General features: G+C 37.9%; 1 protein-coding gene and 1 long non-coding RNA gene across 2 annotated transcripts in view; both read right to left on the bottom strand.

Annotated features, from left to right (window-relative positions):
- Positions 1-1,201: 1,201 nt before the first annotated feature.
- The window catches only part of SAMTOR (S-adenosylmethionine sensor upstream of mTORC1), a 34,343-nt gene continuing 8,770 nt past the window's right edge, over positions 1,202-26,774 (bottom strand). The window contains exons 2-5 of the mRNA XM_075744184.1: positions 22,944-23,085; positions 12,197-12,370; positions 6,223-6,337; positions 1,202-1,944 (exon numbers count right to left, since the gene is read on the bottom strand). Of these exons, the coding sequence (XP_075600299.1) occupies positions 1,315-1,944; positions 6,223-6,337; positions 12,197-12,370; positions 22,944-23,085 (1,061 nt within the window). The 3' untranslated portion in view covers positions 1,202-1,314. The remainder of the gene's footprint in view (positions 1,945-6,222; positions 6,338-12,196; positions 12,371-22,943; positions 23,086-26,774) is intronic.
- On the bottom strand, positions 12,377-18,843 carry LOC142600386 (uncharacterized). Its single transcript, XR_012833847.1, has 3 exons — positions 15,215-18,843; positions 13,034-14,068; positions 12,377-12,983 (listed from the first exon to the last, which is right to left on the bottom strand). It is a non-coding gene; the product is annotated as an uncharacterized LOC142600386 (long non-coding RNA).

Genomic DNA, 26,774 nt, shown 5'->3' with positions numbered 1-26,774 from the left:
ATTCTGGCCATTATTCTTAAATGGAGGGAAATCTAAGCTAAACTAATTCTGAATCCTCTATGTTTACCACTGAACAGAATTGGTTTTTTTCCTGCAAAAACTCACAAATTTATTACACAAGTTAAAAAACTGAATAGATGTAAAACACTTCTGTTCCATCTCCTTACAGTGCAGACTAGTTTTCAGACAGCTATGGAGTTTTTATTTAACTAAACAGAAGATTTTGGGGTCCAAATAAGTAGACAAATAGTGTATGTTAACATCACTTGTGTGGTCTGAATACACTGCCTTGTGCAAGTATGTGTATCCTTGAGAAACCTGTATAATTATGTTCCTTTTTACAAAATCTGTCTGTAGTTACCGTGTAACTTGGGAGGTCTACAAATAAGGACAAATAAAGAGTTATTTGTTTTTAAAATGCATAAATAATTTACTTTAAAACATGACAAAATGAACCCTGTCCCCCCAAAAAACACAGTTTGAAGAGAATACAGAACACCATCATCGGGGAAATACTGATATATGTTAGTGCTTGTACACTCATAAAATTGCAAAACCATGTTCCAGCTTTGAAGTGAAACATAATTGTCTCAACGTACCATACTCCTCAGGGTGGGGGGAGATAACCTCTTCAGAAATCTCATGTCTAACTACTATTTATGCAATGAAATTACACAGTATGTTTAACTATGGATGAATTTATTCCAGTGTTTTGGTGTTATCTCGATTTGGTGTTATCTCAAGAGGGCTGCAATAAACATAAAATCAAATGTGCAAGCATTATAGTTTCTCCAGCCCAGGTTTAACCAGAATGAAACAAATTTTGGAAAAAAGTTTTGTTCCATAATTAAGAAGGGACATGGGTAACCAAGTGTCTTAACCTATCTGCACATTAATTAAAGTGCGAATTATTTCTTCCTACATATACTTCTCAGAAGCCCACCAACTCCAGTGCCTTAAGCTCAACCACATTGAGTTAAAATACTGAAACAACATTTAGCAAATTAAATAGAATTCACACTTCACAGCACTAAAGAAAAGAATGGTACCTTTCCGGAAAAAAAAAAATTAGTGATACAAATCTAAAGAAAGTAACAGCAATTTATGCTATGACATGAGTCATTTGCATAAAACTTGTACTTTTTCACTTTCATATAAGAATAAATTTTAAAATTCAAAAGTAGAAAAAAATAGCAAACTCTGTAAACCTTTGCATTTTCTTTATGCAAACCATTTGTGTGTGTTGAGCCCATGTTAGTATAGCAAAATTAGTTAAGCAAGAGGTTTGACTGAAAGGGCATTTCAATGACTACATTAACTTAGAAGCAATATAGGATCTTCTAGCTCATAGAAAGGAATTGAACTAGACTGGCTTTCTCCAGAGTCTGAGTCATAAGGAGCATCAGGTAGCTCCATAAAACCATACGCTAGCTGTTCATCTTCTGTATCTGATCGAACATAGCAGGAAGTGTTGGAATACTCCTCATCCTCTATACTGTTGAAATCCTGTGGGATGTACAACATTCCTGGGTAGTTCCTGCTCACTAAGTCACTTGTTGTTTGCAGGGAAGTTTTCCTAAATGCCATCAGGTGCATGTGAGAAAACTTGGAATACTTGAAGCGTTTAAAACCCAAGGACTCTATGGCAATTTTCCAGCTTTTCATCATCACAGCCCGGCGATTCTGATGAGATGAATCAGGAGTTATTACAAGTAATAAGCCATTTAATACGAGAAGTTCATGTGCCTTCTTGCAGCATATCCATCGCTGATAGGGTGATGGGAAGTAAGAAAGGAGGAGTGAGAAAACAACAACATGGAACAGTTCTGCAGGTAGAGAATCAATGGGGTTTTTCAGTTGCTTAAGAAAGGCATCTATAGCATCTTGTGCAAGTTGGAGAGGTTGCTGAATTTGAAGATTTAAGAAGTCACATTTGTATACGCTCTGGTGGAATAAGAAAAAACAGAGAACCAAACATCAAGGTTAGTTTAAAGAGCAAATACAATCCAAACCCCCAGGAAATCAATGATAACCTCTCCAAAACAAAAATTACTATTAATGTCTAGAGAATGTGTAGTGCACACTCTAAACAGGTAAGTGACCGTGAAAGCAGAGACAAAATATTCTGTGGAGCACATCTGAAGGTGGAGTTAGATCCGTTGCATTTTCATGCCACGAAAATATTTAGAGCATGTTTTATGAAACAATATTCAAAAGAGAGATCACTAGAACACAATTGTAAAAGTATTCATAAAGCACAATTGTTTCCAAGTAGCAAAAAAATGTTATTTCTATTTATATAATATCACATTCTCTTCTGAGAGGATGCAGTAAATTAGAAAAAATAATCATTGTTCAAAAAAATCCTGTAATTTATTTTTCAGTAGCTTTAATCTTGGCCTCCAATATGAAAAAAAAAAAAAAAAGAGACTTGCATTATGTGTCTATAATCAAGAAATTTTAATTGCAGCCATTATACCTGCAGGGCTATATTCTACTTCCTTGTAATATTTAGAACAGGAAATCAGCAGTAGTAATTTCATGATATCCTCTAATAAGTTTTAACAGAAAGAAGTGCTTTGAAGAATAATTGTTCAGAGTAACATACTAACTTTATTAGAAGCAAGACTTAAAAAGTTAGAGGTTATACATACACAGTTAAAAAAAAAAAACAATTTAGACTGCAAGTATTTCTTGGTAGTGGAAAAATACTCATGAAACAGTTATGTAGAAATAATGCTAAAGAATTTCAGGACTAAAGTACATTTTGAGTGGATTCAGAACTCTGCAGGCAGTTTTAGGACAAAAATGCTGTTAAACTGGAGATTGCTACTAAACGCTAGATATACAAGTTGAACTGACATTAAAATCCTTCTAGACACTGAAACAGTCATATTTCAGTGCATCCACTGACATTTAAGAACACAATCATACTTGTATATTCTAATTTTTAATTCCAGTACCCTTCCAGCCTCTTTTTTGTCTCAGATTATATTTACTTCAATACAACATCTGCTGCATATTCAGCATGTTTCCCAGAAGCATGAAACTGTATTTGGATTTTCCCAAAGTGGAGATTCTTACCTTACACCAAGACACCGAAAATGATGAGTGAACAATGCCTAGCTAAAGAGAATACCGATCTTTTCTTGGTGCAGCTCCCCCGCCCCATCTCAAAACACAAAACCTTTTAATGGAAATATATTTCCATATTCATCTCTCTACAGTTTACACATTCTCTCTATATGAAATAGATTCTACACAATTTAAAGAGATTAATTCTTTTATTACATAACATTTCAGTTCCTCTCCTAATTTTTCCACAATTACATCCTTCTTATTCCTCAAATTAGCTGAAGTATTTTACTCAACTCTTTAGTCTATATCCAAAGCATTTCTGTATGCAGAAAGTGGATTAATCTATTTTTATTAAATAAGGAATTATTTAACCCTCTATTCAACATTATTCAAGAAACTGACTTCCTAAGAAGCCTCTATGCTTCAGTGTGTTTTGAAAATATTTTGGTATCTTACCTAAAAGATCTGCTAAATCAGAAGACTTTACCAGTTCTTCTATTTTCAGCTTCTACCACTAAGTTATCAGATCAAATTTTGAGGTCAGAAGATGACATTAACTACCATAAGAACTCTCTGGCTGTTATTCTGAAGTCTTAAATCAGCCCAGGCAACTGCTGGCCTAAAGATAAATTTATTCAGGAGGTTATGGTGCTGATGCAGCTCAAAGTAGAGTCATCTTGAATATGTCAGGGCTTATTAATTCTGGTTTGGAGGTGGGCCTAAGCTTATTCCAGCAGATGCGTTTGAGTGCACAAACTGTACTCCATGTCACTCCAAGAATGCTTGCTAGCTAGGTTTCAAGGTGCCCTGAACACACCACAGCATCCAAGAGAATGGAAGTAAGAGAAGCTGGTGAGCCTGAGACAGGTCTCACAGTAACTATGTTGGTCTGTACAGTAGCACTCCAGGGACTTCCTATCATCAAGCTATGGTACTATGTCAGATGACAAGAAATCAATTATCTTATCATTCTCTTGTACTGGGAGAGAGCCTGAAGAACTGGTTAGTACACAGAAATTGCAGCTACCTGACTACTCCCTCTCCTGTGTTCTGGCCTGGATTACTCACATTCCTCCATTACATCCACAGTAACCTTTGTGGGAGTCTTCCCATAATGGTTTTGGTCACTTGTCCTGGTTCCAGCAGGGACAGAGTTAATTTTCTTCCTAGCAGCTGGCATAGCACTGTGTTTTGGGTTTAGGATGAGAATAATGTTGATAACACACTGATGTTTTAGTTGTTGCCCAGCAGTCAAGGACTTTACAGCTTCTCACGCTGCCCTGCCAACGAGAAGGCTGGGGATGCGCAAGAAGCTGGGAGGGGACACAGCCAGGACAGCTGACCCAAACTGGCCAAAGGGATATTCCATACCATATGACATCATGCTCCATATATAACTGGGGGAGTTGGCTGGGAGGCAGCGTGTCTCAGGAACTAGCTGAGCATTGGTTCTGGGTGGTGAACAATTGTGCTGTGCATTACTTGGTTTTTTTCATTATTATTCTCTTCCTTTTCTGTCTTATTAAACTGTCTTTATCTCAACCCACAAGTTTTACTTTTTTCTTTTCAATTCTTTTCCCCAATCCCATTGTGAGGGGAGTGAGTGGTTGTTTTAGCTGCCTGCTGGGTTAAACCATTACATAACTGTACATTTAAATTGATTTTCATGAAAACAAAAGTAATTTTCTTATGAAAACAGCACGATAGACTAGATAGCAGAATATTAACTATGCATACCCAAAAATTACTCATTAGATTCAGCTCATGTATCTGCAGGTGCCTAGGCACCCATTATAGTCTCTGAAGAGCTGGTCAATACAGCTCACAAGGTCAAACACAGTTCACCTCACTGTGAAACAGCAGACATTTAGGTTTCACTGACTATTTTAATAGATCTCCACTGACTGTAACCGGAACAGAGAACCTCAGATGTAGGCACCCATGATCTATGTGTCTTAGCTGGAAATTTACTTGCCAAGTATTACCATGTTAGATGCCATAGGCTGCCACTGCAGTGGCATGTGTCTCCTTTACATCCTGTGTCATGCCCAACAGCCCTATGCAGATGTCCTACAGCCTCTGAAGTGGTGGAAGGCAATCATGTTTGGGCAACTGATACCTATTCTTCAAGTTAGGCAAGATGGAGTCCACTCAAAATGGCTTTTGTGTTTCAGATGAGACTAACATTGATTTGCTTTAAAAAGCAATTTCTCAGACTCAAGATTTTTTTCAAGAATCTCTTTCATTACCTCTAAGAATATATACAAAAATATAAATTAGGTGTTAGTGGACTAAATTAGAGAACACAGCTTTCAAGTTAACTGTATTATTGTACTCGTACACTTCTCACCTCTCCATTTCTAGAGAAGGTTACCTTAGGCCATTGATTTTAATAAGAGTTTGATTTTAAACTGTAAGGGATCAAGATGTGTATGGCCAAAGGTTTTTCTGTATTCTGGCAGAAATGCATTCCTTTCTGGATCTTTTTATTTTCATTCCACTTAGCATTTATCAGCCAAGCAAAATGACAATTAGGGCTGACAAAAGTTGGGTCAAGAGCAAAAGACAGAACATACGATTACAGCAGAATGAATGCATTTGAGAACCTTACTACCTAGAGAAAATGAAGCAATGTACCCCAAAAATTCTGATAAATTTGTCCTCAGGATTGCAGAAGTTCAGTAATACTTGTAGCAGTAAACTGAAAAGCCCCCTTACAGTGCAATTCTGGTTAACAAAACTCCCCAGAAAAACTCACCAAGCACGTCACTGATCATTTCCTTCTGTCAGCGAATGCAACTTCTGAGAGGTTCATGCCAAAACATAAGCCTACTCAATTTTCATATATGCCTTTTAAAATGCAAGGACTTATCTGAAATGCCATTAAAAGATGGCTACTAAGATTTTCCAATTTAAAGATTCACAATTGCATTATAAAGGCATAACTCTTGAAAAAAATTGGGTTTTTAAAACAAAACACAACTACAGTTCAGCGCCTGTTCATGGGAAAGGATGTAGTAAGAGACAGATATTTAGGATATATACTTACATATTAAACCTACTTTTTTTTTTTTACAGTCATTTTGAAGCATTCCAAAATATGTGAGAATCAAATTTATATTAAATTGAGCAAACATTACCTACCTCAACAGCTGGAACAATATCTATGCCAACTGTCAGAAATTCTTCAAACTTCAGAAATGGATTAAAGCAGCTACCAACATCAAGTAATCTGATCTTCCCCAAAGAGTGGAGCAATCTAAGAGGCAGCAAGAATACAGTTGTATCGAATGTTATTTTTGAAGCTATATTCTGAATTACAATTTCAGATAAATAATGCAAAAAATTTCTCATAGAACACCACAGTAGTGACTACGAGAAGTGAATGCCTTCAGCTGCTGAGATACCTAAAGAATGAAGCTCCATTAATAAAGCAGATGGTCCTCAAGTGGAAGAGTTTATGTTCAGAGCCGCTGTAATATTATTAACTTGTTGTAAGAAATTAAAATGGCAACTTGCATGTCCACTAGATAGGCTTTCTTTATTGCTTTGTGCTTCCCACTTACCTTTATGTGGTATTTACTGGTGTTGAAGTCACACAAGTCAGAGTTGAAGTTTCAGGAGTTTAAAAGAGAAACTGACAACACTTCATGACCTACCTACTTGTCAGTCCCATTTTAAAGGGTGTCTGAAGTCAAGTGCCATAATTAGTTTAATAAAGACAAGAGAACACATAATGGTATTATTCCAAGGGAAACAAAAATATACAAAAATTAAAGCATTTATTTATTCCCTGCAAAAAAAAAAAATTTGCTTTATGTTAGCTAATATTTTTAAAACGCTGGAGGCTCACTCCAATTCTATTCTCAATGGATGCTGTGAAAGAGTTAGATCAGTTTATGCAGAGCTGGCTGCCCAGGTTGTAGGGAAGTTATTCCAAACATCTAAATGAAGTATTCCCTCAAAACTACTTGGGAAAAAAAGGAAATTGCATGCCATGCAATCAGTTTTCTTTTGGAGTATCCAAAAGGTTTTTAATGAGAAATAGTCAAAAATAGCCGTCTGGTTTAAGAATGACAGTCCTAATCATAGCACTTCTGAAATACTCAAAAATGAAGATTTATTCCATAAGAATTCTGGAGAACATTTTAGTAAGCCAAAAAAACCCAAACCACTATCTCCTTATCTGCCATTATGTGGTTACCCTACTATTCAGGGTGAAATTATAGGCAAGAAGGCCAATGGCTGTAATGCTATATACTTAACTATGCTACCAAACAACAAAAGGTGAATTATTAAAAAAAAAAAGAAGGGGGATTAACTTGAGAAATCATGACTTACTGCTTGGACTGAAAGAGGCTGATAGATTGCTGAGGACACTTTAATACTTTAGTTCCAGAATGCTGCAGAGATGCAAATACTCCCTTCCAAAACATCATGGACAATGAGGGGGGGGGAGAAAAACAAACCACAAAAACACACCACCAAAATCAAAACCCAAAACAATCACACATTGAAAGACTGGCCCATGATAATCTCAGCCAAAACTTCCTGAGGTAAAAAAACTGGAAGAGCGGGAGATCAGAAAGAAAATAGCAGAATGAAGAAATGAAGAGAGGATATTGTTGTAGTGTCTGGTGGAAGCTCCCATTATATCATAGCAGAAGATATGCTAGACACTGGCAGATGACATTTGTCTTTACTCGGGAAGCTCTGACATCATCTGTGACCAACTGCAAAACCAATCTGAAATGCCTTTATGAAGATAAAGACATCACTGCTCTTTTCTTTAAGTTAAATAAATAGTTTAAAAAATAAGAAAAAAAAAAAAGATGCCTGGCAACTTTTGAGAATAATGACTGCTGCCTTGCCTCTGAAAGAATTCTTATCTTCCAAAGGACAGTCTCCTTGACCAATGCCTCAAGCAACATTTGTGGTCTTCAAGTTTGCAACCATAGGCATTTTCTTCATATCTAAGGCAGTTAGCAGTATATATAACGTAGCATCAGATAAGATCAATGACCTGTACAGAAGTACTGGCAGTCAGCTATCTTGTCATCACTTACAATGTTTTGCCTTGTCCTGGCACTTAGTGTGTCTAACCTGATAGATATGCCATCTCTCTTGAAAGAATCAGAACTTGAATGTTGCACTCAGTTATCACTAATATCGAGAACTCAGCTATTGAATACATCCTAAAATCAAAGACATTGTTATTTATTTTTTCATTTTCCTTGCATTCTGAATTTGGAGGCCCCTGCTGTTTGTTCTTTCTTTGCAATTGCAACAAACCAGTAAATGCTGCAGTTAAACATTTCTGTTCAAGTCCACTAGTGCAGACTTTACATCTGCCTGTTCTTTAAAACAACTTGATGACTGCATCCATGTATTTAAAAAAAAAAAAAAAGAAAGAAAATATACAGCTTAGTCAACAATAATCCCTTGGACCACTAGCACCCAACAGTTCGAGCTTTTTCCATTGGATCATTTACAGGGTGGAAATCTACAAGTTTCCATCATGATTTGTAAGATCTTAGAATACCGAAAATCCATTAACAGAGGCAAACAAAGGCGAACTCACAGCTTTCACAGGGAGGAGAATGATCTAACTTTCCAGCAAGCAAATGTTGCTTTTTGCTTCAAGTTTCTGTAGCTAAGTCCAACTAGCATCTCCAAAATATCATTTGACATCTTTCTGGGAAAGACTGAGCCCTAGAGAGACAGATAACTGCAAAAACTTTCAGAAACAGATCTAAAGGGCAAATGGAGTCCAACAAAGCCATGGTTGTACTCATAACAACAACAAAGCAGTAAGGAATACTGCAGGAAAAAAAATTAAAGTGGTAAAGAAGTGTACATAACCTGGGGAATGACTGCATTTTTGCACTTGTTTATTTCAAGAACTTTATTAAATGCACTGCAGCTTTTGATTATTACGCCCCTTAAAATTGCACGTATTATTCAACTAGGTGTTGTACAGGTAAGGCACATTTTCTCTTAGTAGATAGAAATAGAACACAGTTATATGACCATAAGGAAAGTCACTTTATCTCTGAAATTAATCACTTAAAGCGCTGATCTCCTAGTTTACAGTTTTCAATTACTCTATTATTTATCAAGGATGGGAGTGGAACAAAATTCAGAAGCTGTCAGAATGCTGCTGTCAGAAGAGCAGAACAAAGCTATACATCTGGTTCTGAGTGGCAACACTGGTACGCCTCAAATCTTTTGTAACATTCATACATAAGGTATCCAATGGAAAGATCTAGGTTGCCGAGATATACACGAAAGAAGGAATCTTAGGTTGTACCTTTAGAAACAGTTGAACTAGCACCTGAGAAGAATCCATACCAAAAAGGTTGTGATTTTTAACATTAAGGATAAAAAGCAAGACTGCTTGATTTGACAGAAGAGAAACAATACTCAAAAAGAGAACAAAGGGGGAACTGATTTATTGAAGGGAGTAGCTGTTAAACAGCAGATAACAGACTCTTTTATCTTTCAAGCCTGTGCCACTTTAATGTCCAGGTTCACAACAGGCACAGTAGTAATGCTAGAGACATAAGAACTCATTCTGGGATGGAAGTACATACTGTGGACAATACATTACTTTTCATACAGATGGAAGTAAATGAGGACTGTTCACATTCTTTACTTCTGTGAGACAAAGAGGTGAGCAACATGAGCAACTGGAAGTAGGTTCACCAAAAGCGCTGAGTGACTTTGAGTTGCAGTAAACTTTGCACTTCTGGTTCCTGTGATGTTTCGTACCATTGCCTTTAAGAGCTGGCTGAGTGCTTCCTACTTCTCTCCACATCTCCCAGCATCTTTTTCACTATCTGTAGGACCTTTCATTCCTGAGCTAGCTTTGCTCCTTACCAAGCAAATTAGAGTCTCTGTACAATGGCTTGCCAGTAAAGGTAAGCTCAGAAAGAGCTCCTACAAAAGCAACCTGTTTTCAATACTACTTCAGAGGGGATCATATATGGGAAGAACAAAATCATTGTCTTTACACTTACCAGAGTAAAGCAAAAAGCCACAGACTTAACCATACCTATAGACAATGCCACACTCTTACTTGTAGAGTTACATGACCAGAATGGAGTGGCAGTATTTGAACAAGTGTGTGGGAGGGAAGGTCCCCCACACCCCTTCTACCAAGACCTCACCAAGATTGAAAAACTTCACTAACTGATCAGTGTAGACATGGTAGAAAAGCATTTCAGGAGGAAAGTATGCTTTGTGTCATGCGCAATCCATTTTTATTCTGATAAACTCTGATTTCTTCTATAAGACATGCAGCAGGAACTGAATTTTTATTTCTTTAGGCAGTAACTTAAAACAGCTATGCCTTGTTGCTTTAAGGTCTGTACAGCAACTAAAAACCTTACTCTCATTTATTGCTTACTCAGGTCAATGTTACAACTCTTGCCTTTGCCAGGTATGTCTTTATGGATGTATGTATTTTTAAAGTTTTGAGAATGAAGATAAAAGTAATCATCACTCACTATACTTTTAAAATTATTAAATAAAAACTTCTCTATTAACTACTTTCTATACACAACAGTCAGAACAAAAGGTAAGGCTACAGACTACTGGCAGCAAGAAGAAACTCATGTGAAGTTAGTTCTGCAATGGCCATTATAAATTCTGTACAAAGTATGAAGATAGAGCCCATGCAAAGACAGAGCTAATGCTTTATCATGACAAGGCCTCCCACTGGAAGACAAATCAACTTTAAGTAGTGTATGATCATCAAATCTATTGATTTAAACAAACAAGTACCAACAAGCTGCTATTTATAGTAAAGCTAAAATTATGCGTTAACAAAATGACAGTATTATCGAGATGTCAGAAGGTATTAATATCTCATCAGCCCTTTGTGTGAAAGTGTCTTGCAGTTCTTATTAAAAACAGGTATTCACATTTTGAGGCTGACTTAGCAAAATGAGCACTAAACAGGAGTTGGTGGGGGAAGCCAGCTTATGAGAAGCTACTACATTTTGGAAGCATCTGTTTTGTCTTGTCATAATAGGGCAACAGCGGGGAAAATGTTTTCATTTTGCACATAACTATTCAACTACATACACATTTGGAATCTTTATGCCTTTTGCAAGTTACTCTACAAACATGAGAAATCACAGAAGATACCAGATCATAAGGACAGACACATCTGCTCATAGAATTAGTAACATGCTCATTCCTTTCCTAACTCATACGGTATCTAACTTAAAGTGCTATTCACAGAACACAGGCTACAGTAATGAGAAAAACCTCTTCACAGAACAAACACTCATTGCAGACAGTTGTAAGAATTGGCCTATAAAGAATATGAAGCAAGTAGTAAGTGTAACATTTAATAACAACATGCTTATGCATTCATTATGCCATTATACATGCAGAATATTAAATTCTTTCCGTCATACATAGACTAGCCAAAAGTGTGACCAATGTTATTTAGGAAAAAAGGAGAATGAGACTGTGACTGAAATAAAGCTAGTCCTGAATGCCAAAAATAAAATTCTTGAGTGAAGGTCAAAAACAAAATTAAAACTGTTATTAAGAAAACACCTCAAGGATACTACAACTTCTGCGGAGCCAGTCATCAGAAAGCTAGCACATTTAAAATTGTTATAATTCAAAATTGCTTTTGAAGTGTATAATTGGAATCAAGAGTTTCTCTGCAATTATTTATGAAGAGAAAGTTTTAAGTACTCTGATATTTACATTTGGCACTTAGTACTTACATAAGCAATTGACTTTTCAACAATGCTGAACAGCCATTAGATTCTAACTTAATTAACGTCTCCCTTATTTCACCTCAAGGTTTAATATAAATTGCACTGCACACCAATGACATACAAAAGTGAAATTGCTCTAACACTTAAATGAAGATGACTAAGTTGTCATTCTAAAGCAATTTTTTTATGGCATCCACCAACATATAATACAACATAAGTATTTCTTGAAACATGCATATATGTTCACATGAAAGTGCCCTTTCTTAACTATTAAAAATATATCAGATTGATCTAGTATGTTATGGGGAGAAAATGTCCAGGTAAGTCTTATCACACACAAAAGGGAAAAAAGAGTCCGGAAAACAAGTAAAACTTACTCTTCTGTTATAGCTTCATGATTTGTTAAGCCAAAGTTTGGCAAGGGATCTTCAATCTTGGGAGTCTGCGGAACGTTTAAAGCTGGAGTGGTCTTGGAAGCAAGAAGTGCTCTTTTTTCATCTTTCTCAAGTGCTTTTCTTTTCCCACCATTCTGAAAATATTCTCGGCATACACTGAAAAGACAAAAAGAAAAATTCCCCAGAAAAATAGAATGCTATTTTTGGTTACTACTATAGATAAGACACAAGACAGAGGTTTAAGAGATGCAAGTGCTATCAGCTTTTAAACAAATCTGGGGTTTACTGCAACTTTGGTAAATCATAGAATTCTAGAATGGTTTGGGTTGGAAGGGACCTCGAAGACCATCTAGTTCCAACCCCCCCTGCCATGGGCAGGGACACCCTCCACCAGACCAGGTTGCCCAAAGCCCCATCCAACCTGGCCTTGAGCACTTCCAGGGAGGGGGCAGCCACAACCTCTCTGGGCAACCTGTTCCAGTGCCTCGCCACCCTCACAGTGAAGAATTTCTTCCTAACATCTAATCTAAATCGACCCTCTTTCAGTTTAAATGAGCTTTAGGAAAGATGCAATACACCCAAAGACATAGCTGAAGTCGAGTGGTGTTTTATTTCCAAAAGTTAGGCCATAAGTCACAGCTGAGTAAACAGATTCAAAATAGTTTTATCTGGATAGACTTCTAAAGCAAGACAGCAGAAGTCTTGTCAGAATATCACCAGAGGGTAAACTGGAGGTGTGACCTGAGCAATACAGTTCTTCACTAAGTAACTAAGTAACTAAGAGTTATTAACTAGCAATACAGTTCTTCACTAAGTAACTAAGAGTTATTAACTAGCTCCTCATAAATGCAGGGGCTTTTGAAACATCTGTGTCTTGCAAGGCACGTAATGTGGGGGAAAAGAAACATAATCAGGCTTATGGGCTGACTTACATACACCAGTTGTTAATTTTAATTGAGTTTGCCCAAGGTGTTTTCAGATTTTAAGTAACACATCTGCGGTAGCTGTATTACTGTGGAAAACTTACTTTAGCTTTCAATTTTTTTCCCATACTTAATTACTTTGCTAATAGGAACCAGAAAAAAATAATCTAGTCATACTTGAACAGAAATGTTAACCAGTGTAAAGGAATGAATGTTATCAAAAAAGTTAAATTGCACCTGCATACTTCAACCAGTAGTCAGCATTAGCGTACGAGAAGCAACCATTATGTTAGAGAATAACTGAATTTTGTCCACAAAACAGAACTAGAATTGGAAACAATTTGTTGCTGTGAAATTAAAAAGCCTGACTCACCCTGCACAAAGCAATATTTTTAATTAGATGCGCCAGCCAAGTATTTGCATGGAAAGTTTAACAAAAATAGTACTTGTTTGAATGATGTTTTCATAACAACCCATTTTTATGATACTTTCTTGAAACTCACTCAATTTTCCTCTAACAAAGCTGCAGAGGTTTGAAGGAAACATTCCAGAAAACATGAATCAAGTATAGTTTAATAACACCTTATACAAGCCAGGATCAAGACAACATACCACCACAGTATTTTACACCACAGATTCAGGAAAGGACGTGTTGGTATAATGCTGCATTTAAATCACAGAGAAAAGGACTTGGAACACACAGGCCTTATCTAAGGGTTGGTGATATAGGCACCAAATATATCCAGTCTCTCCACCATATAAGATGTGAAGGGAAAAACAAGTTATTAGAGTTGAGTTTCTTAGAGGGAAACACACACAATTAAACAGGTACAGATAGGAGTCACTTTACTCCAAAGCTGGTAGGAAATGACCACCTTGAATCAGTAAATGCATTTACAGTAGCATATTATGTCCAGGTTACTAATTCTTGCTGTGAGGGAGTGTGGTGGGTTGACCCTGGCTGGGGGCCAGGTGCCCACCAGAGCTGCTCTATCACTGCCCTCCTTCACTAGACAGGGGAGAAAAAGTACACCGAAAAGCTTATGGGTCGAGATAAGGACAGGGAGAGATCACTCACTAATTATCATCACAAGCAAAACAGACTGAACTTAGAGAGGGAATTCATCTAATTTATTACTAAGCAAAACAGAGTAGAGGAATGAGAGATAAAAATCAAACCTTAAAACACCTCCCCCCACCCATCCCATTTTCCCGGGCTCAACTTCACTCCTGGCTTCAACCTCCGCTCCCCCTCAGCAGCACAGGGGGACGGGGAATGGGGGTTACGGTCAGTTCATCACGCGGTGTTTCTGCCGCTTCTTCATCCTCGGGGGGAGGACTCCTCTCATCGTTCCCCTGCTCCAGCATGGAGTCCCTCTCATGGGAGACAGTCCTTCACCAACTTCTCCAACGTGAGTCTCTCTCACGGGCTACAGTCCTTCACGAACTGCTCCAGCGTGGGTCTCTCCCACAGGGTGCAGACCTTCAGGAGCAAACTGATCCAGCGTGGGTCCCCCACGGGGTCACAAGTCCTGCCAGCAAACCTGCTCTGGCGTGGGCTCCTCTCTCCACGGGTCCACAGGGCCTGCCAGGAGCTTGCTCCAGCGTGGGCTTCCCACGGGGTCACAGCCTCCTTCGGGTGCCTCCACCTGCTCCGGCGTGGGGTCCTCCACGGGCTGCAGGTGGAATCTCTACACCCCCTCATCCTCCCTCCATGGGCTGCAGGGGGACAGCCTGCTTCACCATGGTCTTCACCACAGGCCGCAGGGGGATGTCTGCTCCAGCACCTGGAGCACCTCCTGCCCCTCCTTCTGCACTGACCTTGGTGTCTGCAGAGTTTCTTACATCTTCTCACTCCTCCCTCTGGCTGCAAAAGCTCCCTCTAACTGTTTTTTTCCCTTCTTAAATATGTTATCACAGAGGCGCTGATTGGCTTGGCCTTGGCCAGCGGTGGGTCCATCTTGGAGCCGGCTGGCATTGGCTCTGTCAGACACAGGGGAAGCTTCTAGCAGCTTCTCACAGAAGCCAGCCCTGTAGCCCCCCCCCCCCCCGCTACCAAAACCTTGCCACGCAAAACCAACACAGGAGAAAAAAACCAAGTTTTCCTGGACACACTTCTGTGCTGACGTACTTACAGGACCTCAAGATCAAAACTGACCTGCATCTAACAAATTCAAAGCACAAACAAGTTTTGTTTGCTCAAGCAGGCCCTAGGCACTCTTGCACTAAACATAGAAAGTCTAAAATGCAGACAGTAACCTTAGAGCAGAAAAGACAGCTATATGAGAAATAAACTCAGTAAACATTGTATTTATAATCAACAAGTTAGAATTCCTTACTAACCACAGCTGTTTTCAGAACAAAGAGAAGCTAGGTGGAATAAAGAAATAAAAGCCACATCCTATCGGTATGGAGTAAGATCGCACGCAGAAGCGTGAACAGCAGTCCAGGCTGCAGTACTCCCAGATATAATAGACTGTGAAACCATACCAACTCCATCACTTAGAGACTGCAGGTATGGAAAGACAGCAATTCTAAAACTGACAAAGTAGAAGGAGCCAATCATTTAACTTAGCAGGAGAGAGATTAAAAACATCAGTAAACAAAAGAGAACCCAGGAAACAGACTTGAATTATTGCTGGTATGCTAATTAAAGTTGTATTTTACACTATATTGTATTATTTGTTTATAAGCATATGATCAGTTTAGAACTACTTAGTTCTGTGTGTCACTTAGTCAAAGAAATGAAACTCAGGAAAAAAATATCTTTTTCCTTACTGCTTATCAGCTACCTTGCTACTTTGTTAGTGTCTTGCAATGTTTTTGTTTTTATTCTAAGTCTTTTTTTCTCATTACATCTCTTAAAACATCCAGAATCAATGGCAGTTTAAATAGAGTTGCACTGTCATTGATGCTGTCATGTCAGTCAGAACACATCAAAAAGTTCACAACCTTGGGAGAATGTATTGTTTTTTCTCCTCAACTATTGATGTTGTCAACCTTTTTTAACTCACTAGAAGCTGATGTGTTGCCCTGCTTGACACTTAATGAGCTGCTGCACAGGAGAACCACCTACTTGTAAAGTGTAGCATAAGCTCCTCTTCTCACTGAGAAGCCATTTCTTCCTCATTCTCGGTACTGGTGCAGATCGGTATTTTTTCCATCCTTCTACCCCTTTTTATCTTGTCAACTGAGTTCTCATAATTCTATGTTCTTCTTAACTGACCTTCAATGTCTGCACATAGGACACTATCAAAGTCAACCATGAGGAGAAGCATCTTCTACTTCTGGGTTTTTGCTAGTGAACGGAGGGGCCGGAGCCACAGAAGGCCCAAGACTGGGTAAAATTCTTCATGTTCAGATGCCAGCCTGCACACCTGTGCAGTACCACAAGGAAGCAAAAAAACCCAAAAAAACCCCACCAAATACAGCCATCCAAACAAAAAAACCCTGGCAACACTGCACTTCATAACCACTGATGGTTATCTCCATTTCATGCCTTTCTGAAGTTACAGTAATTCTGGCAGGACAGCTACGTGTTGCCCTTTTGGCTCCTGTGGCCTCAGAGGAGCTGTCTATGTACCCCTCTCATGGGAGCAGACCTCGCACCTACCCTGGGGTAAGAGTAAGCACATGGGCAGTCGCTCCACAGTAGCTAACCAGAGGTCATGCACTCAGTAGTTTATCCCATGGTAACTTGGTGATGTACAAGTTACATGCCACACGTTTCATGGCCATTAAAAGCCATCATGGATCACACTGTGTTTTTGAATATGCAGCTATATAAGATTCTACATTTAACAACTGTCTCAAGTAATGAACAGTACATCCCTTAATTATCTACAAAGGGAAATAAAATTAAGGAATCTATTTTATAATTCTGAGAACTGTCATGGCTCCATTTTTAACTGACATTGAAACTTTCAGTCTGTGATGATACAATATTAGCTCTACAATTAACATACTTGTTGGTGAAGAATTGTGCAATGTACTGAGCTACCTGAGCTAACACTTGCTACAGTTTACACAAACTGCGAAACAAACATTTTGGGTCTAAACTGTTTAAGTTTGCTGGCAGAGACATGGGTGAATTGTCCAGTGCAAATCTTGGCTTTTAAAAAATAAATAAAAAAAATCATCTGAGTATTTCCTCAGTGAAATTTGTTTTCCATACTTCAAATCTCAAATGGTAAACAACCTGTTCAAGTTGACCCCCCCTGCTCTGCCATGTGGGCTGGACACATATAGAAAGTTTCAGTAAAAGCCAATATGAATACATATTAATTTCTTAATACTCTCCAGCAATGAGAGAGAAGCTTTGTTTTCAAATACAGTGACCAAAACCAAGGGGTTCAGTAGAATATATAATTTTTAAAAAAGGAGAGGGAAATTGCCAAAGAAACACTATATGAAATTTAAAAGCCATGAAAGAATCAGTAGTTAGTTCTCTTAAGTAATAATTATTTGAACTTAATATAATCTTACTAAGTTTGTTAAGTAATAATGAGCTAAATGAAAGTTGGTGTGGTCAGCTTTTATCATGGCAAAAAGGAGTTTCTGATAGCTGTTATGAATACTCAAGGGTTTCAAGCAGCCAGTTTTGCAGGTTAAGAACTCACACAGTCCATCTCTTTCTTTCTGCTTTATACTGAAGAAAAGGTGAGCTTGACTTATGTTCCTTACAATATTTACTAACCAAAACCTAATATTGAAGATGATGCTCAGTGAGGGTACAAAGAAATAACACGCTTCCCTTCAGAGCTGCAAAATGTTTCTCCACTCCTCCCACACATTGAGGAATAAGTTTATTAATGTCAATTGACAGAGCTGCTGGCCTGAAAAAAAAGTGTAAACTCTTCTATAGGTTTAACCCATCCACCTCCCAGCCTCCCAAGAAAATCAAGGAAAGGAGAATTCTCAATTTCCCTTGTACCCATTAATCATACCTAGAACAGCAGAAAAGCTTCCTCTGGACTGGAAAATACTTTGCTGTTGTCATGTGCACGCCACTTTATGTTAAGGAAATCCTGTATTCAGCATGAGTGAGAGCACTAGGTTTCTCAATCTAAAGTATTAGATTTTTTTTTTTCCTGATAATTATATTTTGTTAAACTTCAAGTTGAGAAACTTGTATACAATACATTTTTCCATTTTTTTTTTTTCATACCTGGTCTCAATTCCAGGGTTTTGAGACATTTTCCTTCCGAGAAACACAATTAAGTCTGTAATCAGATGTTTCTCTGGTGTTGCGTCCACCCATCCACCCCAAGCTAGCTTCTGGAGGCAATATCTTTCATTACTGGGGGATTCCAAGAATTCAAAAATAGCTAGCAGTTATCATATGATCACTGCTCTAATTAGCTCTACTGTTCAAATGTATATAGTTTTGTCAGAACCAAGTATTATCAAAGATGAACAATGAACATGAAGTCTTTCTTCTATTTTAAATGGTTTTCCTCCTCCTGTTTATGCCACCTCCCTTTTAATTCCATTCTCCTGAAAGTGAATTGCTTGACTAACTGCATTCATCAAGAAAAGCTGCAATGGTTTTGAAAGGACTTTAAACATATTCATTCATTCAATCTTCCAGACACAAACAGGATCAACTTTCCAGTTCTAGCAGAGATCTGTTATTCTCAAAGATCCTCTAAGAGATCACTTAGCCTTCTCTTCTTTTGACTACACAGGTCCAGCCAGTTTCTAGAAAAAAAACCACAAGGCTTTTGTAGAAAAAAATATATATATTTTTTTTAATAATTTCTTTATCTGTCTTGGACTTGAGCTGCCGTTTGTTATTTTTTAAATGCAGTGGCCAAGGTGATGTTTTGGCTAAGAGCAATGCTAAATAAAGCCAGAGGAGTACTTTACATATCTTGTGAACAATCTGATTAACATGCTCCAGTATGATATTTGCCTTTATTGCAAAAGCATCCCATGACTATTTTATATTCAGCTTGTGGCCTGCTACAGAATCTAAATGCTTTTCTGAAAGCCTGACAGAACCAATTACTCCCTAGCCTGTATTTGCATAGTTGATAATATTTGGTCTAGTTAACAACACTGTTAATTTTAATCCCCTCTCAGAGTGACAATTCTTTTCTGATTTATCTCATTTGAAAATTTAATAAAGAGACTTTATTCTAGCAGATTGCTAATGAAAATATTGATTAGTAATGGATGCTGGGACAGACACTGACAGAGTCCTCCTCAGTAAATCACATTTTTAAGATAACCTTCTAATCTATTCTCTGCAAGTTTTTTCCGAACAGTTCTGCGCTCACCTGACAGTAACTTCATCAAGTCCGTATTTCTTTGGTTTGCTCATGAAAGAGTCAAAAGACTTTTTTAAAAAATGCAGGTCTAAATAGTGCTTTGTTACCATAGCTATTTTTAAGTTAGAAGTGCAGAATTTTTTTGTTATTTAAAAAATAGCCAAGTCAACACAAGTCTTAACACTAATGCAAAAGCAACAGAAAGAAGCAAACCTGCTGGCCTAGCTTATTTTGTTCTAACTAGAACAGGCTGGTATTCATCGTTCCTACAAAGGTTCATCAGCCTACCTATGCCAGCAAAAATTAAGTTAGGACTATTAATCAGGGTAAACATCATCTTACCCCATTTTGGTTTAAGTTTTGTGTTGTAATAGAAATGAAAGAAAAAAGAAACAGAAATGTTAGTTTCCAAATACCATATGCTACTGCATTTGGTTTTCTAAAGATATAAAAAGAACATAAGGGAAGGACAGTTGAATGTTGCAGGCTTTTTACACCACCACTCAGGGGATCTTTAAGTGCAACTGGAAAGGACAAAGTTTTAACCCCTCTTCCCCTTCCCCTCCCAGCTAAAAGTTGTATAATGTTGCACTGAAACAATAAATAAAACTGGCCCTCTACAATGCAGCATATGGTCATCAGCACAGTCTATCAGGTACTGCTTTCCATCTTTTACAGTTTCTAAAGTTTGGATACGTGCTTGTTTAAATCAACAACTAATGAAGAAGTAAAATAGTAAGTTTTATGTCATCTGGTTTAAGAATTAATATCAGAATAAGCATTTTCCCAGTGGCTTCAAGTAAATAGCTAGAAAAAATTTCAAAAGGGGAAAAATTTTATTCTTGATCCCGAGACATCCTCATGGCTTCTCTAGTGGTTATTCTGCGTTCTCTGATTCATTTTATCAGATGCCTGTTTATAAGAGCACACAAGAAAAATGAAGATTAAAAAACCATCTTTTTTTTTTAACTAGTGGAAAAAACACTTCTAAGTTTCAGATCTTGGAAAAGATATTTCTTCAAAGAAAAACAAAATAGCCCAGACTATCCTTCCTTCAGCGGGTATACACCAGTGGTTCCCAAGTATTTTCAGCATTCCACTCTGAAATTAAACTTCAGCTCGTACATCAGCTACCTTCCTGCTATCATGGTGACACAGTTAAAGCACTGAGCAAAAGCTTTCAGGGGAGTCTCATGCAAGTCAAGGTCTTTGGCATGCAATTATGCACCCAGACACAAGGAGGAGTAGCAACAATAGGACCTGCCATCTGTCTGGCACACCTCTTGGCCCTTTGAGAAGGAACAAAAAATTGCAGAACACAAAGTCAATCTGATATGTTCTGGTATCTAGCCATCCAGGCCTTGGTTTAATCTGAGACACACAAAAGTGAAAAGTACCCCCTCTTCTAGACGTAAAACTCCTGACCCCTTGGCTTTGCAAACTGAAAAGATACATGCTTTAATTGAAGCTTTATACTGAGAGCATTTTAGTGTCTCTTACCATGTGGATTCTCTTTTTAATATGAGTTGATGCTGCAAGGCCCAAACTGGACACTTATTTAAATATTTACTTTGTAAATCTTGTAGAAACTACAGAGAACAAGTGAGACACAGAGCCAAGCAATTTCAATACACAGGCCATCAACTGTGTCCAGAAGGAACATTACCCTGTCCTACAGGGTAACAGAGAAGCTTGCCACAAGCTAAAGGAATACAGTTTAGCTGAAATTACTTTAAAGTAAGCCACACAGCTCTACTGAAAAAAGTTTCACATAATAGCTGACAATCAAATTGTAAGAAAATAGCAAGCAATGTTCCTGGGTCCAGTACAATTGGTATTTTCACAGACAACCTGAACATTGGGAACAGTCAGTACTCCTCTTAACTGATCTGCAAACTATGCCAAGCTGGGGTGGGGTGGGAGGGAAGATACTGCAAGAAATCACAGAATCCGTTAGGTTGGAAAATACCTTTAAGATCATCAAGTCCAAAAGTTAACCTAGCACTGCCAAATCCACCAATTACAATTCAGTATGATTCAAGAGAATGTAATTTAATAAAAACAAAGTACAAATTTCAGCATTTCCATAAAAGTAATGAGTAGCACAAATACAAGAAAATAACTAGCCACTGAGGAAGTCTGTAAAAAAAGAAACGGGCAGCTGGGGATCGCAAGTGAGCATAAATCAATGCCACACCAATACAAAAACAAACACACCAACCCCACACTGAAAACCAACAGAAAACCCACCAAACAAGGTCAGCAGCATAACAAGAGTTAACTACGACCTCAATAATATTTAATTTTATTTATCCCTGACAAGGCCAGGGGAATGCTGCGTCTATTTTTGGGTGTCGTTCTTTCCAACTGATTCACCTCTCTTGTAACTGGGATAAGTATACATGAAACATGTCCAGAAGAGGGTCTATAGAGAAACACTTAACTATTTTTTGGGGGGCTTTAAGCTAAAAGATAAAAGACTGATATATAAAGAAATGATTTTCAAATATTTAAGAGTCTGTGTAGGGATAAAGGAAACCAGCTTGTTACTACTTTCTCCATTTCCAGAAGCCATAGAACAGCTCGAGCTGCCACCAAGATGTACACTAGATCAACTGTGTCATAGCTGTTCCTCCCTTCCGTTTTTGTTTTGTTTGTTTGTTTACGGGCTCAAAGGGCCTATGTAATGAAGTTAAATTTAGCAATGCCATGCCCGCTTTTCTTTGCTGCCTTTTGCTCACCACACTGCAACACCCTACAGACTGGCACACAACATTACTTTTCACCTGTCTAAAGGTGAAAAGGACATTCATTCCATTCCCAAAGGACAGACCATTGATCAATTCTCTTCCCAGTTACTTTTCAACAGTAGCCTGTTGTACAGATTCCATGGTATGCCTTGGATGCCAACTGTATGCAGGAACCCCGAGTGAACCTTCCTCTTTCAGAAGTTTATTTTCCTCAAGGATTGAAATAGTTTAGCTGAACTCAATTCATGACCTTACTATTAGGACAACCCAATAAAAATTAGATGTTTATGACACAGGAATTTAAAAGTTTAAAATCCATTTAAAACAAGTTTCACAGAGGTTAAAGTCAAGATTTAGACTTGAAATTAAGCATCAGAGATTTGCATTTAGAGATCAAACAATACTGTACACACAAATCAAATCAAAGCCCTGAAAATTAAACTTGAGCTACACTCACTGTGTTTGTTCAGTTTAGGTTCAGACAAACGCATAGAAAATTACTTCATAGGTTTATTTGCAAACAGCTTCAGTGTTTGAGGAAAAAGTTGTTTGTTGAAGATACTTTAAAAAAGGGCCACCTTATAACAAAACACTTCATAACCTGTATTTCCTTAGTAAGTTGGAACATCAGGAAAGTACTTGTTTTAGAAAGCAATAAATTATTAACATGTTTTAGAAGAAATCTTAAAATGACAAAAAAGCGCAAAAAATGCTTAAGCCTTGTATTACAAATAATTGCGAGTAGAAGTATGCAATTACATCTTTCAAATATGTTAAGATTTACCTGCAGCACCATTCAATTCGGCCTTCCCCTTCACAAGTTTTTGCCCAGTGATTATCTGCAAGGTTTTTCATTGCCACAGCATATTCACACAGAGTTTCCTCATCCTCACAGTGCTCACGCCAGATCTTATCAAAGTCTCCCACTAAACAAAACAACAACAAAAAAATTGCACATTAGATACAAAGTGTCTCATTGTTTCCACGGCAAAATCCCCATCTTCCAAGTAAAAGAAGTTACATAATGCACCAAGAGATTACTTTACCTGCCTGAAACAAAAACAAGGTCCCCTTTCTCTAGTCAAACACGGAATTCCAGGTCTCAGAGAAGGAAGGGGCTATCGAGTACTTGAGAAACTAGCAATATTCTCAGTATACTGATTTTGTTCATGTTTTTCTGTGAAATTCAAGTCCCTGGGAAATTTTGCTTTCAGATTTCTGTGCATGAGCATTAACAGGACAAACATTTTAGAAATGAAAAACTGAAAAGTTTCCTAGTAGCATTCATGTGCATGGCAAATGCTGTGGATATGTGCAAAAATGCCAAAATGGAAGTTTAACTTAGACTATAGATTTCTTTGGATACATTGGAAAAGGAATTGAAGCCTCCATTGATGTCTGCCTAATCTAGCCAGTCTCAGTTAGCTTCTAGGAGACGGTAGTGAAGAATCAAACCAACTACAGTCAGAAAAATCACAGATAGATTAATTTGCTGATCCCCAGGGACAGACTTATTTTCATGCTTTTCACCTTGCTAAAAAGAAGTCTTGCAGGTTAAATTCTGGTACTTCAATGTAATTAAACATGATGATTTTCCCTCTTTTGTTGCTAAGTATCCACTTCTAGCTTAACTTTACATAATGTACTGCTAAACAAAAACAAGATAAACGCTAGTGGTGGCTAGCCACAATTCCTACTGTGGTTTCTACAGTGCGCAAATCCTTGGTATACCTTATTAAAAGGACATTTCTGCCCTAAGAAAAATATGTGCTCACTGGCATGTTCTTCACTAATTCCTTTTGTGTTTCTTAATCACATATGCGTACATTGTGCTAACTACTCATGTCTGCTACAGCCTGAAAGTAGCTTATAGTATGACCTGCCCTTCTCATATCAGTAAGAGATTTCTGTTTCTAACCCACTTATGGCAATTTCTTTCATATACTTTAATTGGCAGTAATAACAGAATTTTTCCAGTGGCGACCTCCCCCCACCTCGTGTGTGTAAAGCATTAGCAATCCCTCGCCTCACTTACGGCAAGACTGGGTTTGATGGACAAGTACAGGTAGTTGTATACTTAGAAGAGGTAAACCAACCATCCAGGTTACTCCCTATTTAAGTTTGGGTTAGGGATGTCGCACCAATTTTCTCTTCAAAAACAATCATCTAGCACACTTGTACAATCATTAAAATGAGTCATGTTTAAACTTAGGTGTTTATAATCCCTTGTGTGAGATGGAAGTTCAGAGATGGAAGGGAGTGGATATGACTTAGCTTTAACAAAATACAGAAGCTATGCAAGAAATCACATATTCTGCTTGCTATTCAACAAGCATGAGAAAGTTATTAGACTGGACAAAAAAAAATTATAGCATTATATTTGAGTAGTATCCCTCAGTATTTCCCGAACGATCCAAGTTCAGAGAGACATGCTTTATAGTAAAAGGCACTAGTGTGGTCATTAACTGACCACCAGAGCAGAGAAACACCCAAGTTGGAGGCACACCCCTCTCCCCAGGCTTTCTGCTAAAACTCGTTGGTCGCTTTTCCAGAGCTTTCAGGAGAGACTTATGTAGAAACAATCATGCAGGACAGAACATACTCTGCTGACAAAAGAGAGCAAGAAAGGGTATAGACGGTGTCCTATCAGCAAATGGGGAAAAAACAAGCACCACTCTCAGGAATCTTTCTCTTGCCAAAGTGCAGAACCTATACAGCACCAAGCCAGAAAGCAGCAGCCAAGTTCAAAGTGTATTTTCAAAAGCCAATTAATTCTGGTGCAGTTTATCTAAAGTTTCATAGTTTGTCTGCCAGAATATTCTGAATCTTACTGCATGCTCCAGACAACTGTGAAATGCTCGAATGACACGCAGTTGCTAAAGTTTTGTTTGAAAAATACACAGCTAATTAGAAAAGAAAAAAGTGAACTAGTGAACACTTACTGAGGGAAAACATCACAAATACAAAATCCCAAACTTAATACTGTTGTTCTTTTAGTCTATTACTTCATTTGGTCTATTCTTAAGCAATTATTCTATTTCCAAATACCACTTTTCCTTAAAACTTAAGAAATAAGGCAGTTGGGGAAGAAGAAATATGCAAAGACCAGATGTTCTTACCTAGCCAGTCCTTTCTTACTGCAAAGCAGCAACGCCTCCGAACACTGAATCCTGCTCTCATAGCAACTCTTCTTATTTTGTTCTGAACAAGGCAGAGATTTGCACCTCTCAAAGTCAGATTAGGAGCAAAAGCGTCCACAGATAAGGGATCTTAAATTTAGATATATAGCAACAGACCGGGAGCTGACTACCAGCACTCCAAGACATGAACTTTGGGTTACAACAGAGCTGCCTATGACAGTAACAGCTTCTTGGCACTGAGCTGACACAAAAATAAAATGGAATGATACAGACTATTAGGAGATACATGCCAAACAAAAGTGAAAAATTAAGGACAAAATAATTCCATCATACATCCTATATCAAGTCAATTTTGTGTGCACTTCTGGTTTGTTTTTATCTAGCAATACAGCAGGTCTAGAGATACAGAAAATGGCAACGTGGGACAGATACAGCACAGCTTCTGTATGAGGAACACCTAAATAGAGGCTAGAAAAAGATGCATGAAGACAGAAGAGGACAGACTTCCACAAGATCACGAGTGACACAGGAAAGGTAAATATGGAACAACTTCTGGTTGTTCTAAGAGGAGACATTCAAGAAAAACATAAAAGGACAGCTTCAAAGAAAGAAGAAAAAAAGATGTTTCTTCACAAAATGTATAATTAAACTTGCCCAGCTACATGAACTTTAAGCTAAAGGAAGAAAATCCATGACAAACTCCATATTTGAAGATGCAATTGCTAACTCAGGAGCTGCTAGACCATGAAATCACTGAAAGACAGAATGGTAAGCAAGCATACAGTGATACTCCAGGAGGACTTCTCATATATTCTTGTCTAAGCATCTGCTGTTAACCCACTGTCAATACTGGGTTCGATATGATGCCCATTTGTCTGCCCTTTCATTAATGTAAGCTCCAAAACAACTGCAGATAAAGGATTTTCTTAAGATACTGGCACCACTGTGCAGGGACTTTTAAAGAAGCATTTGAGGTCCAGTTTCCCTTGAGCAAGTACCATGGTAGTGAGTTGTTTGGAGTTTTTTTTCCCCACATTCTTCTCCACAGTGTGCTTTGAGAAGGCACAGACAGGCGCTTCAGATTTAGAGGAACTCTGCACTAACTTTGAGTTGAAAATGCAAGTAACGCTTCCTCTCTGTTGAGATTCTGAGGGTAGTGACTACAACAGGTCTCGCAGCATCCAGTTTCAGACTGACACCCAGAACTCAGTAGAGCTATGTATTAAATTTTTCAAACAATACATTATAATCCACTGTTTATTAATTTTTCAAACACTGCATTATAAACCATGTGCCAATACTGTATTAACTCTAGTGGAGTTAAACTTTTATTTATGAATCATTGTTTGTGTAACTAAAAAGGCAGTAAAATATGCAGGAAGGTTTCACCACAAAACTAATGGTTACTGAAGAAATAAGATAAATAAAATCTTCTGTTAAGCAATCCATATTGCTGTAAATTAAACAGACGTTTG

Source organism: Balearica regulorum, chromosome 1, assembly GCF_011004875.1.
Source record: "Balearica regulorum gibbericeps isolate bBalReg1 chromosome 1, bBalReg1.pri, whole genome shotgun sequence".
In the NCBI taxonomy this organism is placed as follows: Eukaryota; Metazoa; Chordata; class Aves; order Gruiformes; family Gruidae; genus Balearica; species Balearica regulorum.
The sequence above is the reverse complement of the archived record's forward strand: the minus strand, read 5'-3'. Positions and strand labels throughout refer to the sequence as shown.